Source organism: Coregonus lavaretus, assembly GCF_964263955.1.
Source record: "Coregonus lavaretus genome assembly, chromosome: 7".
Lineage (NCBI taxonomy): Eukaryota > Metazoa > Chordata > Actinopteri > Salmoniformes > Salmonidae > Coregonus > Coregonus lavaretus.
This window is the reverse complement of record NC_139994.1, coordinates 45435511-45448976: the sequence shown is the minus strand read 5'-3', so window position 1 is coordinate 45448976 and position 13466 is coordinate 45435511. Positions and strand designations below refer to the sequence as shown.

The window sequence follows — 13466 nt, the reverse complement described above, 5'->3', positions numbered from 1 at the left end:
CAATTCCCATACTCAGCCTATATCTGGCAAGCACATTATTTGGATAAAATAATGCGACATGTTTATTATATAATGGTGCACTAGTTTATATGACACACACATGCAATCTTGGTTTGCTCCTGTTTTCCTCTGGCGGGCCTGGATTTCTATCTTTATTCGATGTAAACAATAATATATCAGTGTATTAAATCGTTTGATGGGGAATTTCTATTTGGGGGATTTGATGCATATTGTTACATTGTTACAGTGTATCATTTTATTGTTTTATATTGCTCGACAGCGCCTCCAGAGGTACATCTGAAAACCCGCCTCCTGTTGGATTGTGGCAGTGACCATGCGCTTTTTCCCCGCTACTGTATATTTTCCCGCCACCTCCAGAATTCGAAATTCCTGAACACGTCACGCTGGAAATAAATGTATAATTTCAGAAACATTTAAAACCTCTTCTTCTTACCGCTGGAATGGGATGTGCAAGGAAGGCTCTTGCAAAAAGTTATATATCATGGTGATAAAATCATCATCTTTAATAGATTAGTTAATTTGATATTTTGCTACTTTTCCACCAACATTTAAAAAAAGAAAGCTTTTAGGGATATACACCAAAATTCAACACACAAACATATTATGTTGTTCTGATACTTTAAACATTTTATTTTTCCATAAAACATTTTAATGGCCATTAGGAGAACAACCTTTTCATTCATTTGCTTTTTTATTATTTATGTTTGTGCAATGTTTGTTCTACACCCATAATATACTGATGATGACAACTGGTAAGAGATTTGAATTCAGAACCCATAATTTCTCTTTCACTAATCCAATGCCAAGCAAATCTATTGATGCACGTGGTGAAACCATATAAATAGAATTACTATTGAACAGAATTACAATTTAATGAAAATTCCCTTTCTAGTAATTATATTTCTATCTCTATGGGTAAAAACACTCATATTGCTTATTTACATATCACTGCCATTTTCATAAAGCATCTCAGAGTAGAAGTGCTTATCTAGGAACAGTTTTGTAATTTAGATCAAAATGAATAAGATTACATATGACAGCAGGGGACCTGATCCTAGATCAGCACCCCTACATGGAGACGCTTTATGAATACAGGCCCAGATTTCCCCTTTCCCCTCCAGAAATGAAAGTAAAAGCTGGTTTAGTGTTATTGTGTGCGTTGTTTAAATGATTTTATGTATTTTCTTTCAAATATATTTTCCCTAGTCTTATTTCACCAACATTATGTTTTTTCTAAAACAAACTGTAAGCCTGAATGTTCCTAATATGCATACTTTAAAGGAGAGAAGCCTTCCCATTCAACGGGAATCATTTACAGTATGGAACAACCGTTCAGATAGAAATATACAGTGGGGAGAACAAGTATTTGATACACTGCCGATTTTGCAGGTTTTCCTACTTACAAAGCATGTAGAGGTCTGTCATTTTATCATAGGTACACTTCAACTGTGAGAGACGGAATCTAAAACAAAAACCCAGAAAATCACATTGTATGATTTTTAAGTAATTAATTTGCATTTTATTGCATGACATAAGTATTTGATACATCAGAAAAGCAGAACATAATATTTGGTACAGAAACCTTTGTTTGCAATTACAGAGATCATACGTTTCCTGTAGGTCATGACCAGGTTTGCACACACTGCAGCAGGGATTTTGGCCCACTCCTCCATACAGACCTTCTCCAGATCCTTCAGGTCTCGGGGCTGTCGCTGGGCAATACGGACTTTCAGCTCCCTCCAAAGATTTTCTATTGGGTTCAGGTCTGGAGACTGGCTAGGCCACTCCAGGACCTTGAGATGCTTCTTACGGAGCCACTCCTTAGTTGCCCTGGCTGTGTGTTTCGGGTCGTTGTCATGCTGGAAGACCCAGCCACGACCCATCTTCAATGCTCTTACTGAGGGAAGGAGGTTGTTGGCCAAGATCTCGCGATACATGGCCCCATCCATCCTCCCCTCAATACGGTGCAGTCGTCCTGTCCCCTTTGCCAAAAAGCATCCCCAAAGAATGATGTTTCCACCTCCATGCTTCACATTTACATTACATTTACGTCATTTAGCAGAAGCTCTTATCCAGAGCGACTTACAGTTAGTGCACACATTTTTATTTTTTATACTGGCCCCCCGTGGGAATCGAACCCACAACCCTGGCGTTGCAAACGCCATGCTCTAACAACTGAGCTACCTCCCTGCCGGCCATTCCCTCCCCTACCCTAGACGACGCTGGGCCAATTGTGCGCCGCCCCATTGGTCTCCCGGTTGCGGCCTGCTACGACAGAGCCTGGATTCGAACCAGGATCTTTAGTGGCACAGCTAGCACTGCGATGCAGTGCCTTAGACCACTGCGCCACTCGGGAGACTTCACGGAGACTTCACGGTTGGGATGGTGTTCTTGGGGTTGTACTCATCCTTCTTCTTCCTCCAAGCACGGCGAGTGGAGTTTAGACCAAAAAGCTATATTTTTGTCTCATCAGACCACATTACCTTCTCCCATTCCTCCTCTGGATCATCCAGATGGTCATTGACAAACTTCAGACGGGCCTGGACATGCGCTGGCTTGAGCAGGGTCGACCTTGCGTGCGCTGCAGGATTTTAATCCATGACGGCGTAGTGTGTTACTAATGGTTTTCTTTGAGACTGTGGTCCCAGCTCTCTTCAGGTCATTGACCAGGTCTTGCCGTGTAGTTCTGGGCTGATCCCTCACCTTCCTCATGATCATTGATGCCCCACGAGGTGAGATCTTGCATGGAGCCCCAGACCGAGGGTGATTGACCGTCATCTTGAACTTCTTCAATTTTCTAATAATTGCGCCAACAGTTGTTGCCTTCTCACCAAGCTGCTTGCCTATTGTCCTGTAGCCCATCCCAGCCTTGTGCAGGTCTACAATTTTATCCCTGATGTCCTTACACAGCTCTCTGGTCTTGGCCATTGTGGAGAGGTTGGAGTCTGTTTGATTGAGTGTGTGGACAGGTGTCTTTTATACAGGTAACGAGTTCAAACAGGTGCAGTTAATACAGGTAATGAGTGGAGAACAGGAGGGCTTCTTAAAGAAAAACGAACAGGTCTGTGAGAGCCGGAATTCTTACTGGTTGGAAGGTGATCAAATACTTATGTCATACAATAAAATGCAAATTAATTACTTAAAAATCATACAATGTGATTTTCTGGATTTTTGTTTTAGATTCCGTCTCTCACAGTTGAAGTGTACCTATGATAAAATTACAGACCTCTACATGCTTTGTAAGTAGGAAAACCTGCAAAATCAGCAGTGTATCAAATACTTGTTCTCCCCACTGTATTATGTAGTACAGACATGCTTTTCTGTCATGTACTAGAGAAAGGAAGCATGTCAGTTCTATACATGGCATTTCTATCTGCAACGTTCAGAATGTTGCACACTCCTGAACGCAGCCCAGAAGTTTATTTTATGTCAAACTCGGTCTCCTGCTCCGGAAACCAACGTCTTAACCATTAGACCGACTCCGAGAGGAAAATCCCAAAAGGGCTGAGGGTGACACTGATTTTAAGTTGCAGGCAGGGCTACCAAATCACAATGCATGATTTACAGTGCATTCGGAAAGTATTCAGACCCCTTGACTTTTTCCACATTTTGTTACGTTACAGCCTTATTCTAAAATTGATTACATTTGTTTTTTCCCTCATCAATCTACACACAATACCCGATAATGACAAAGCAAAAACAAATTAATAAAAAACAAAAAACGGAAATATAACATTTACATAAGTATTCAGACCCTTTCCTCAGTACTTTGTTGAAGCACCTTTGGCAGCGATTACAGCCTTGCGTCTTCTTGGGTATGAGGTGATGTATTGTTGCCTCTACCTTCTTGACCTTTGTGCTGTTGTCTGTGCCCAATCATGTGTGTACCATGTTGTGCTGCTACCATGTTGTGTTGCTACCATGCTGTGTTGTCATGTGTTGCTGCCATGCTATGTTGTAGTCTTAGGTCTCTGTTTATGTAGTGTTGTGGTGTCTCTCTTGTCGTGATGTGTGTTTTGTCAATTTTTTATTTAATTTTTTATCCCAACCCTGTCACCGCAGCAGGCCTTTAGCCTTTTGGTAGACCATCATTGTTAATAAGAATTTGTTCTTAATTGACTTGCCTAGTTAAATAAAGGTTACATACACATTTTTTATAAATGACACATTCAGAGACTTGTCCTGAAGCCACTCCTGCGTTGTCTTGGCTGAGTTCTTAGGGTCGTTGTCCTGTTCAATGGTGAACCTTCACCCTCAATCGCTGTACTTTGCTCCGTTCATCTTTCCCTCGATCCTGACTAGTCTCCCAGTCCCTGTCGCTGAAAAACATCCCCACAGCATGATGCTGCCACCACCATGCTTCACCGTAGGGATGGTGCCAGGTTTCCTCCAGACATGACGCTTGGCATTCAGGCCAAAGAGTTCAATCTTGGTTTCATCAGACCAGAGAATCTTGTTTCTCATGGTCTGAGAGTCCTTTAGGTGCATTTTGGCAAACTCCAAGCGGGCTGTCATGTGCCTTTTACTGAGGAGTGGCTTCTGGCTGGCCACTCTACCATAAAGGCCTGATTGATGGAGTGCTGCAGAGATGGTTGTCCTTCTGGAAGGTTCTCCTGTCTCTAGAGGAACTCTGGAGCTCTGTCAGTGACCATTTGGGTTCTTGGTCACCTCTCTGACCAAGGCCCTTCTCCCCCGATTGCTCAGTTTGACCGGGCAGACAGCTCTAGGAAGAGTCTTGGTGGTTCCAAACTTCTTCCATTTAAGAATGATGGAGGCCACTGTGTTCTTGGGACCTTCAATGCTGCAGACAGTTTTTGGTACCCTTCCCCAGATCTGTGCCTCGACACAATCCTATCTCAGAGCTCTACGGACAATTCCTTAGACCTCATGGCTTGGTTTTTGCTCTGACATGCACTGTCAACTGTATGACCTTATATTGACAGGTGTGTGCCTTTCTAAATCATGTCCAATCAGTTGAATTTACCACAGGTGGACTCCAATCAAGTTGGAGCTCAATTTCGAGTCTCATAGCAAAGGGTCTGAATACTTATGCAAACATTTCTAAAAACCTGTTTTTGCTTTGTCATTTTGGGCAGATTGATGAGGAATTTTATTTATTTAATCAATTTTAAAATAAGGCTGTAACGTAAACAAAATGTGGAAAAAGTCAAAGGGTCTGAATACTTTCTGAATGCACTGTACATACCTTCAAATCACTTGGACAAGACAACATTGATACCATGGTCAGGAGAAAAACTGTCATTAGCCGTAGAGTTGGATAGATTAACACAAAGTCTATTTTTGCATGGATAGCACCATTTGCAAATATGTGCCCTTTGTCCAACTCTATGGCTCTAGCTATGAAATGCAAGAGACATACCAGTGGTACCTGTAGCATTACATTACATTTCCCCAACATTTTAAAATGATTAAAAACATTTAATATAAAATTATCTTATTATTTAAATTATTTACATAATTTATCATCACAGGAGTTTTGGTCTTCTGCTTGATTATTCTATAAGGACAAAGTCTGGTTGTGGAAAAAAGCCAAGTCCCTTTCTTCTCTTCTCCATTCTTCACTCCACTCTAATTTCTCATTAGTCCTGCCTAATCCCTATCATGTTCATATATCACTCTTCTCTCCTCTTTGAAGTCTTTGTCCAGCTATCACTCCTCTCTTCTGTCCATTCCTTACGTGACAGTGGAGTTCTGCCCTCTGATCGCACACCAGGCCATGAATACATCCCTATAGAGACAATCAATAGAAAAAAAATCAATCAACTAATCAATAATACAAAAATAAAATCACAATTGGAGCAGAAATGTTGCTTTAGCGACATTTTCCTTTCCTGGCTACCCAAACTCCTTGCTCCGGCCAAACGCTACGCCACACCCACGAACATTAGTTTCTTCTCCACAATGAGTCTGGATCTGAGTACTTCCCCGACGATTTCTAGAATGGAAATCCATTCTAGACCGTCTGATTGGTCCCAGAAACCGATGGTTTGGGCCATAGCCAGAACGCCCTTGGGTGTAGCAGCGTTTTGAAAATTAGTAATTGGCTTTGATACTCTGATTGGTTAGAGATTATTAAAATCGCTGATTACTTTGTTTTGTAGAACACCCCTCATTTTGACGTCACCACAAACAACTTCAATGATGGCAGACTCAGACCTGAAGTATGTAGCGAACGATAGAGCAGCAGAAGAAATCCGTTTGAGTCGTCAGGCAAACATTTTCCATTGTTTGGGAAGAACATGATCTATCTTGACTCCTAAGTGTTTCATGTGGTAATGTCAGTGTGTATGTGTGTCTGTATGGCTGCATTTAGACAGGCAGCCCAATTCTGATATTTTTTCCATTAATTGGTATTTTGACCAATCATCAAATCTTTTCACATCAGATTTTTTTCAGCACTGATCTGATTGATCAAAAGACCAATTAGTGAAAAAAAGCTCAATTGGGCTGCCTAAACACAGCCTGTGTGTCCAACCATCTATCCGTCCATACCTGCAGTGTGTGGCCACACACTCGTTGCTGCAGTACTCCCTGTCCCAGTCCTTGTTCTCTACAGCTGGGTTGGTGCAGCCGACTCGGACACACAGGTTAGGACTGCAGGTCTGGGTCACATCTGGCCCTGGAGACACATTCAACTCCACCTGCATCTGGGAAGGGAGGGAGGGAGAGAGGTAGGGGAGAGAGAAAGACTGAGTGGTTGACATACAGTAGTGTGAAGGATACCAATCATTAGATGACCACGGCCCTGAGTTTCCCGAGAAACATAGGGAAAACTCCTGGCCCTCAATTATGAACACATGCTAAAGTTTTTCTATTCTATACTTCTCTTACCCCTTCCTCTCCTTCTGCCCTGTCCTCGGCCTCTGTCGAACAGGCAGTTACTATGGCAGTGGACTGTACCACCTCCCCCGAGGTCGGAGTGGCCCCACCCAACGCGGCTAACCCCCCTGCCACCGTCACGATATCGGGAGAGTCCAAATCTGAGGCGGGAGGGACGATCTTGATCTGCAGAGGGGGTGGTGCCATGGCACCCCCGCCTCTTGGTTTGGCCTGCAGTGGCGGTGGGGCCTGGGCATGTCCCATCTGCTGGAGGCGGGGCGGAGGAGGGGTGTTCTGCATCTGTTGGAGTGGCGGCGGCTGCCGAGCCGACAATACCGTACTACCTGACACCACCATTACCCCTGATGGCGACGTCTGTTGCTTGATGATGATTTTAGTGACGGTGGGGGGGCTTGGGGCCAGGGCAGGCATAGGAGCGGGGGGTTTGTGCGCCCCTGTACGGGAGCGGGTGGTGACCTGAGGGAGGTCAACACCTGCTAGGATGATGTTGGAGGTGCAGATGTTGGTGATGGTGTTCTCTTCAGGGGCCAGGTGGGGGGCGGAGGAACGGGTGGAACGGGGATCAGGGGTGGGGAGTGGGGCGACAGGAGGAGGAGAGGGAGGCGACGGGGCAGTGTCCAGAACCTCGATGGTCGGCTGGGAGAGAGAAGAGGAGGAGAAAGGTAGAGAGTTTGCAAGAGAGAGGAGAGAGAAAAGAGGAGATTTAGTTTACACATTGACAAAGGTTGGCCATCATAATAAACCTACTCACACACATAACTGAATAGTGTTCTCAAGGAATACTCGTCTTGTCTCACCTGAGAAAGCTGATTATCTCTGTAGGCTGCCAGAGCCTTGAGATACTCCTTCTTAGCTGCTTCAGTCTTCCTCTTGTACACCTGAGAGGAATACACATACAGGTATATCATGAGAGAAGGTGTGAACCCGATACCATTAAATTATTGATATCTACATGTGTGCTTGTGCAGTGAGTGTGCTTACACGTTCTTATAATATAATAATAATAATAACGTTCTTGTGTAGTGAATGTGATTGTGAACATGTGCGTTTGCACATGTGAAAGTGTGTGTGTACCTGTTTCTGCTCCTCCCCCAGGCTATCCCACATGGAGGCGACTATCTTGGACACCTCTCCGAAGGTGGCTTTGGGGTTCTGGCCCTTAATGGCTGCCTGTGTGTCCCTGAAGAACAGAGCATAGGCCGACACTGGCTTCTCCTTAGGCTCTTTCTTCTTCTTTCCTTTCTTCCCTCCTCCGGCCGCTCCCCCTCTTCGTACGAGGGTAGGAGGGGTGCTGGAGGATGGAGCGAAGGAAGGAATGGGGGAGTCGGAGACAGGGGGCTTGAGGGAGATGACGCAGAGAGAGATAGGGGACTCCACCAACACACTCTGCTGAGTTAGAATGGAAGAGACAGAGGGGTAGGATGGGAGAGAGAGGGAGGGAGGGATAGCTAAAACAAGGACATCAGTTTCATATAAAGTGAAGTTTGTATACAAATTTGTGTGTGACTGTAATCAATGAGGAGACTGAGGCAGACAGACAAACCAATAGACAGACAGACTAACCAATAGACAGACAGACTGACTAATAGACAGACCGACCAATAGGACTGACCCGTCTGAAGTCGTCCATGTCGTCGTCCTGTAGCGAGCCGGCGGGCGAAGCAGCGGCCGACAGCGGTTGGTCAGGTGACTGCGACCTCGCCAGGATGGCCCCGCCCCCTAGACTGAGCCCCAGCTGGGTGCTGAGCTCCGATTGGTCGATGGTGGTCAGCTGGTTGTGGCCCAACAGGCCATGGCCCATGTCACTCAGCGGGACGTCTATGGTCATGGGGGAGGAGCTGCTGAACTGGGAGCCAATGGGGTGGCCCAGATCCTGGAAAAAGCCAAAGATGTGTATTACAGGCAGAACCGGCCCGCCCATTAGGCAGGACTATGCAGTCGCCTACAGTGGCAGATTGACGAGGGTGGCATTTTCCCAGCTAAACTGACCAAGACGCACCTCCAACAACAGCACTTATAATGTGAAGAAATAGCCTAATAGTTTATCAACATTTTAAGCTAAACATTCTGATCTGTTGCGTCAGCCACATTGCTTAAAAAAAATGTTTTTGATGCTAGTGGTTGTATTAATTTGGGATCTATTGCACCCCACAACTGTCCCAGACTATGTTTGGAATATTTATTTATTGCACAGAATAGAATAGGTCGACCTTTGTACTATGGGGGATAGTAGACTGACATAGGCTAGTGCTTTTGCTGTTCGTTAGGCCTACTCATCTTGTTGGCTGACGGAAAGTAAATGTGGAAAGTTCTTCCATACATCTTCAATATGCACCTCAGAATTGGATAAGGACATGCGCAGTTGCGTCCCGATGTGTCTGTCTTCACTTGTAGCCTATGAGAAAGACCCAATCACGTGACGGTGAGCCATGTGAGTGAGAGGCGCTTCGGATTGCGCAGCACTCAGGGATTGTGCAGCACACTCAGGGAGAAGGGCACAACGCTGCACTCCGGGCCGCAAAAGGCATCAATTATTTTAGGGTGCATTACGGCCACAAAGGGGATGCCGCCGTGAAATTCGAGGCATTATCAAGTGCTTGTCAAATTGTGAATGAGAGACTATTGAAGCAGAGCTGAAGCCTTTCAAATCATCATTAGAGTCTCATCATGCAGCCTTACAATGTATTACAAATCTAAACATATAGTCCAACGTTTGTAGTACAACTAAAGTTACATTAATATCTCTAAATTAAGCATATAGGAATACCTATTTCTTTGTTAACCGCTCAACACAGAATAGCCGCATGTGCGCACTGCCTCAAATCGTTTGGAGAAAATATCCTTTCTATTTGATTCAGCTTTGTTCAATTGTATTCTTCATACTATAAAATAGTATAAAATAATGCCATGTAATTCTAAGCAAATCTTGTCTGCTAAATGAACTAGTGTAGCCCACAGCCATTTGGCATCGCCACAGCAGGACCTAACATAAGGACAACTCAGAGTATGCTATTATTTTCTTCTGAAATAGACTACATTTTCTTCATATCATGCTTCTTTAGACCTGTCTAAAAGAAATAATGGATTTATTGTGAAGGTGGAGGCTATATTACATTGATTTATTATACTTGTAAAATGTAGATGTTCCAAAGGTCAGCATCAGTGGCTTGTAGGCTATGTGTGGAAGCCAGGAGATGCTAAATGTGTTTATGTTAATTAACGGTCAATTACCGTGAGACCAACAGTTATTTGCTTGACAATCACTGGCTGACTAAATTTCATGACCGCCACAGCCCTACTCCCACCAACCTCCACTGCACCCCTGTAAGCATGGACCGATGCGGACGTCTTTTGGACGTATTTTTTTGGTCCTGTCCGGACGTCTTTTTGTTGTATTGATTTGGTGCAGTCTGGACTTGATTTCAACATCCATGGACCGGATCAAATCTGAACCAATCATAGAAGTCTTTGTTTAGTTCAAATTTGGTCTGGTCTGGACCGGCCTTGATTTGGCCCAAACATAGACGTCTATGTTTCACAAGTTTGGACAGTACAGCACAGTAGAGAAGAGTACATTACAGTACAGTAAAGAAAATTAAGAGTATAGTTCAGTAGATTACAACAGTACAGCACAGTAGAGTACAGTTCAGCATCGTGTACTGTACTGTACTGTACACTACTTTACTCTAATGTACTCTACTCAAGACATCTTTTCAACTTTCATCGCCTAGGGCGGCAGAGCGGCCAGGACCGGGCCTGATTACAGGCAGCAACCATCTTGTTATCAAAGAATGGACTGTGGTGTGAAAAGGGCCCAATTCATATCATTTCAAATTTCAGTCAATAACTAATTGTGTCGGAAATGGCACCCTAATAGGCTATTACCTACATAGTGCACTACTTTTGACCAGATCCATATGCGGGCCCTTGTCAAAAATAGTGCACTATCTAGAGAATAGGGTGCCATTTCAAATGCATCCTCAACCCTTGCAGTCCTCACCATGCCCAGAGCAGACCCCAGAATAGCTCCTCCTCCACCAGGCTGACTGATGACCCCCAGACTCAAGTGGTGGTCCAGCCCCTGAGACCCCGGGTGGGGATTCACAACGGTGGAGGCGAAGGACGGGTCGTCTCCCCCGACCACAACGTTCCCGGCGGTGGACAAGCCACCGCGCTCTCCATCCGACAGCTCTCTGAAGTGGGCCACCACATCGGACACGGTGAGCGCCTGGACTGGATCCAGGGAGATGGGGGGGATCTCAAACTCCTCATCTCCCAGACTGGGGGTGTGGAACGTCTATTGGGGGAGGGAGAGAAGAGCGAGAGGGAGAAGAGATGATGGGGGAGAGGAGAGGGGGTATGGAGAAAAGAGGAAGGGGAGAATGGAGGAGAGAAGAGAGACAAGAGGGGAAAGAGGGTGGGAAGAGAAAAGGTTATTATTATTATTATAGTTTGAGACTTCCTCACCTGCTATATTGGATGTGAGTGGTGTGTGAGTAACTGCAGATTGTGTGTTGTAAAGAGAGTGAGACAGGATAGGGGAGAGAAAAAGAGAGTGAATGAGAGTTTAGAAGAGAGAGAAGTGAAAGGAAGGAATGAGTAGCTACCTCAGAGGACGAGAGGAACGGATGGCCCGCCCCGCTGATGGTCAGGTAGTTGTCACTGCCTCCAGGGAACTGAAACACACACACGGGTCAAATCATCATCACATAGGAGAATAAGTCTCATCATCATCATCATCATCATAACAGTCAGCATCCCTTTAAAACATCTGTGGCATCATACATAGGGATGACAGTACCTCATCAGACCATAATAACCAACACCTAGATATAATGGTCACACAAACTTTACCATTCATCAAAACAGTGAAAAGGACAATCCCAATAACAGCTGAGCTCACATCACGTCCCCATACACATGTACCTGATATACTACATATTCAACCAAGCCCTTATATGCTGTTATAAGATAGTTATTGTACAGGATTCTGAGTGCATGTGAGAGAGTCAGTGAGTTATACATAGAGCACAACACACAGACAGACACACAGGTCTCTTGTCAAATCAATCTCACTGTCGGTCACCTTATTGTCAAATCCATTGAAAGACCCAGGGTCCAGGAATTCTCGATCTCCGTGTTGCCCAGTCCCATCCGTTAGATCGGAATAAAAATGCAGGTCCATTATCTAACGGTGCCTCATATGACATTAAATCAATGCAATTGGTTGATATGCGGAATAAATCTATAATCTACAACGTCTCTACCACTGACTTTGTTTTAGTACCACAACATTTACAACCAAAGAAGAAATCAAGACTCGGAACTACACACAACGATTTCAGATTTCAATTTGATTGTATGAAACGAAGCAGTTGTTAGCGACGCTTATATGGCCAAATAATTATTATAGTGCACGCCAGCGCTCACTCACTCGTACAAAAAAGAACCCGTCTCTTTACTAGTTAGCGTGGCAAATATTATAAATTATATGGAGTCCCTCAAATAACCATATTTTGACGCATTTCAGAATTGTGCTAGTCCAGTTCTTTCTCACAGCTGCTCTGCTCTGTGCTCGAACAAGGGTGCTCAATGGAACCAGAACTGTGGATTTGGATTGGAATCAATCACCATGGGGCGGGTTCCAGTGTGGGGAATAGGGGTGTCTGGGATTTCGGACTTTTGCTTTCAGTTGTTTTAGTTCAAAGCGAATCGTCATCATGTAACAATCAACGTTCTCCTCTAGATACTCATATGGCTGGCTCAAGTCAGTATACAACAAATATATTATTGAAATAAGCTAACAACTTGATCTGATATCGCAGACTTCTCTCCCTCCTAGGCACCCACTCTTCTCAAATTGTTCATCCCAATGGCCTAGTAAACCAAATGAAATTATTTTAACCATTTATTCTCTGGACAGACAGAATATTGTAAATGTTACACACCACTAACTCGCTTTCAAATATTTGATAAAGCCAATTGTCGCAGTTTCATTTGAACAGTCAGAATAGGGAACGAAAAGGATCATGATGACAGCCCTTTTCTTGTGTTGACATCTTACTGGTCTTGCTAGCAAGCGTTCTAAGCTTTTGAAACAAGGACACGTGAAGTTGGCTAACTAGTTCATCTAAGGCTTCAGGGACTTCTAAAGAATAAGAAGCTAGCTACAGCTCTAGTGACAAACTAGGCAACCGTTAGGTCTGAAATTATGTCGGGCTGTGCGTGAGTGTTCATTGTGTTGGAAAACCAAAGATTGTGGACACTTGTGCGATCGAACCTGTACACGGTTGGATATTACATTTACATTTTAGTCATTTAGCAGACGCTCTTATCCAGAGCGACTTACAGTTAGGTGAGTGCATACATTTTCATACTGGCCCCCGTGGGAATCGAACCCACAACCCTGACGTTGCAAGCGCCATGCTCTTCCAACTGAGCTACTGGAGGCCTACCACACACGAGTGATTACCCACTGTGAAACTTTCTACGCTTCTTACCTCCATTATTACCCCGAAAACTGCTCTGTCCCACTTTTCTGAACTTCGCCCGTGATAATTTTTCCTCAAAAAACCACATTGCAC

At 44.3% G+C, this 13466-nt stretch overlaps 1 protein-coding gene across 2 annotated transcripts; it reads right to left on the bottom strand.

The window, feature by feature from the left end:
• Positions 1–1462: 1462 nt before the first annotated feature.
• Positions 1463–13466, bottom strand: LOC311132923 (TOX high mobility group box family member 4-B-like). Of its 2 annotated transcripts, none has more exons than XM_084166310.1 (9): positions 13383–13466; positions 11490–11558; positions 10883–11179; positions 8495–8755; positions 7957–8268; positions 7680–7760; positions 6874–7518; positions 6535–6689; positions 1463–5770 (listed from the first exon to the last, which is right to left on the bottom strand). In XM_084166310.1, exons 1-9 carry the CDS (start codon positions 13386–13388, stop codon positions 5716–5718), a joined length of 1881 nt encoding a protein of 626 aa, XP_084022436.1. In that variant the 5' UTR covers positions 13389–13466; the 3' UTR covers positions 1463–5715. The 2 variants fall into 2 exon arrangements, with proteins under 2 accessions (XP_084022436.1, XP_084022435.1); XM_084166309.1 differs by lacking the exon at positions 13383–13466 and adding an exon at positions 11969–13364.

Coding starts and splice junctions, on each gene's coding strand:
- LOC311132923 (XM_084166309.1), bottom strand. CDS start 12,067: ATGGACCTGCATTTTTATTCCGATCTAACGGATGGGACTGGGCAACAC. Junction 11,180..11,489: donor CGTTCCTCTCGTCCTCTGAG/GTAGCTACTCAT, acceptor CTCCCCCAATAG/ACGTTCCACACCCCCAGTCT. Junction 6,690..6,873: donor GGGCAGAAGGAGAGGAAGGG/GTAAGAGAAGTA, acceptor CTCCCTTCCCAG/ATGCAGGTGGAGTTGAATGT.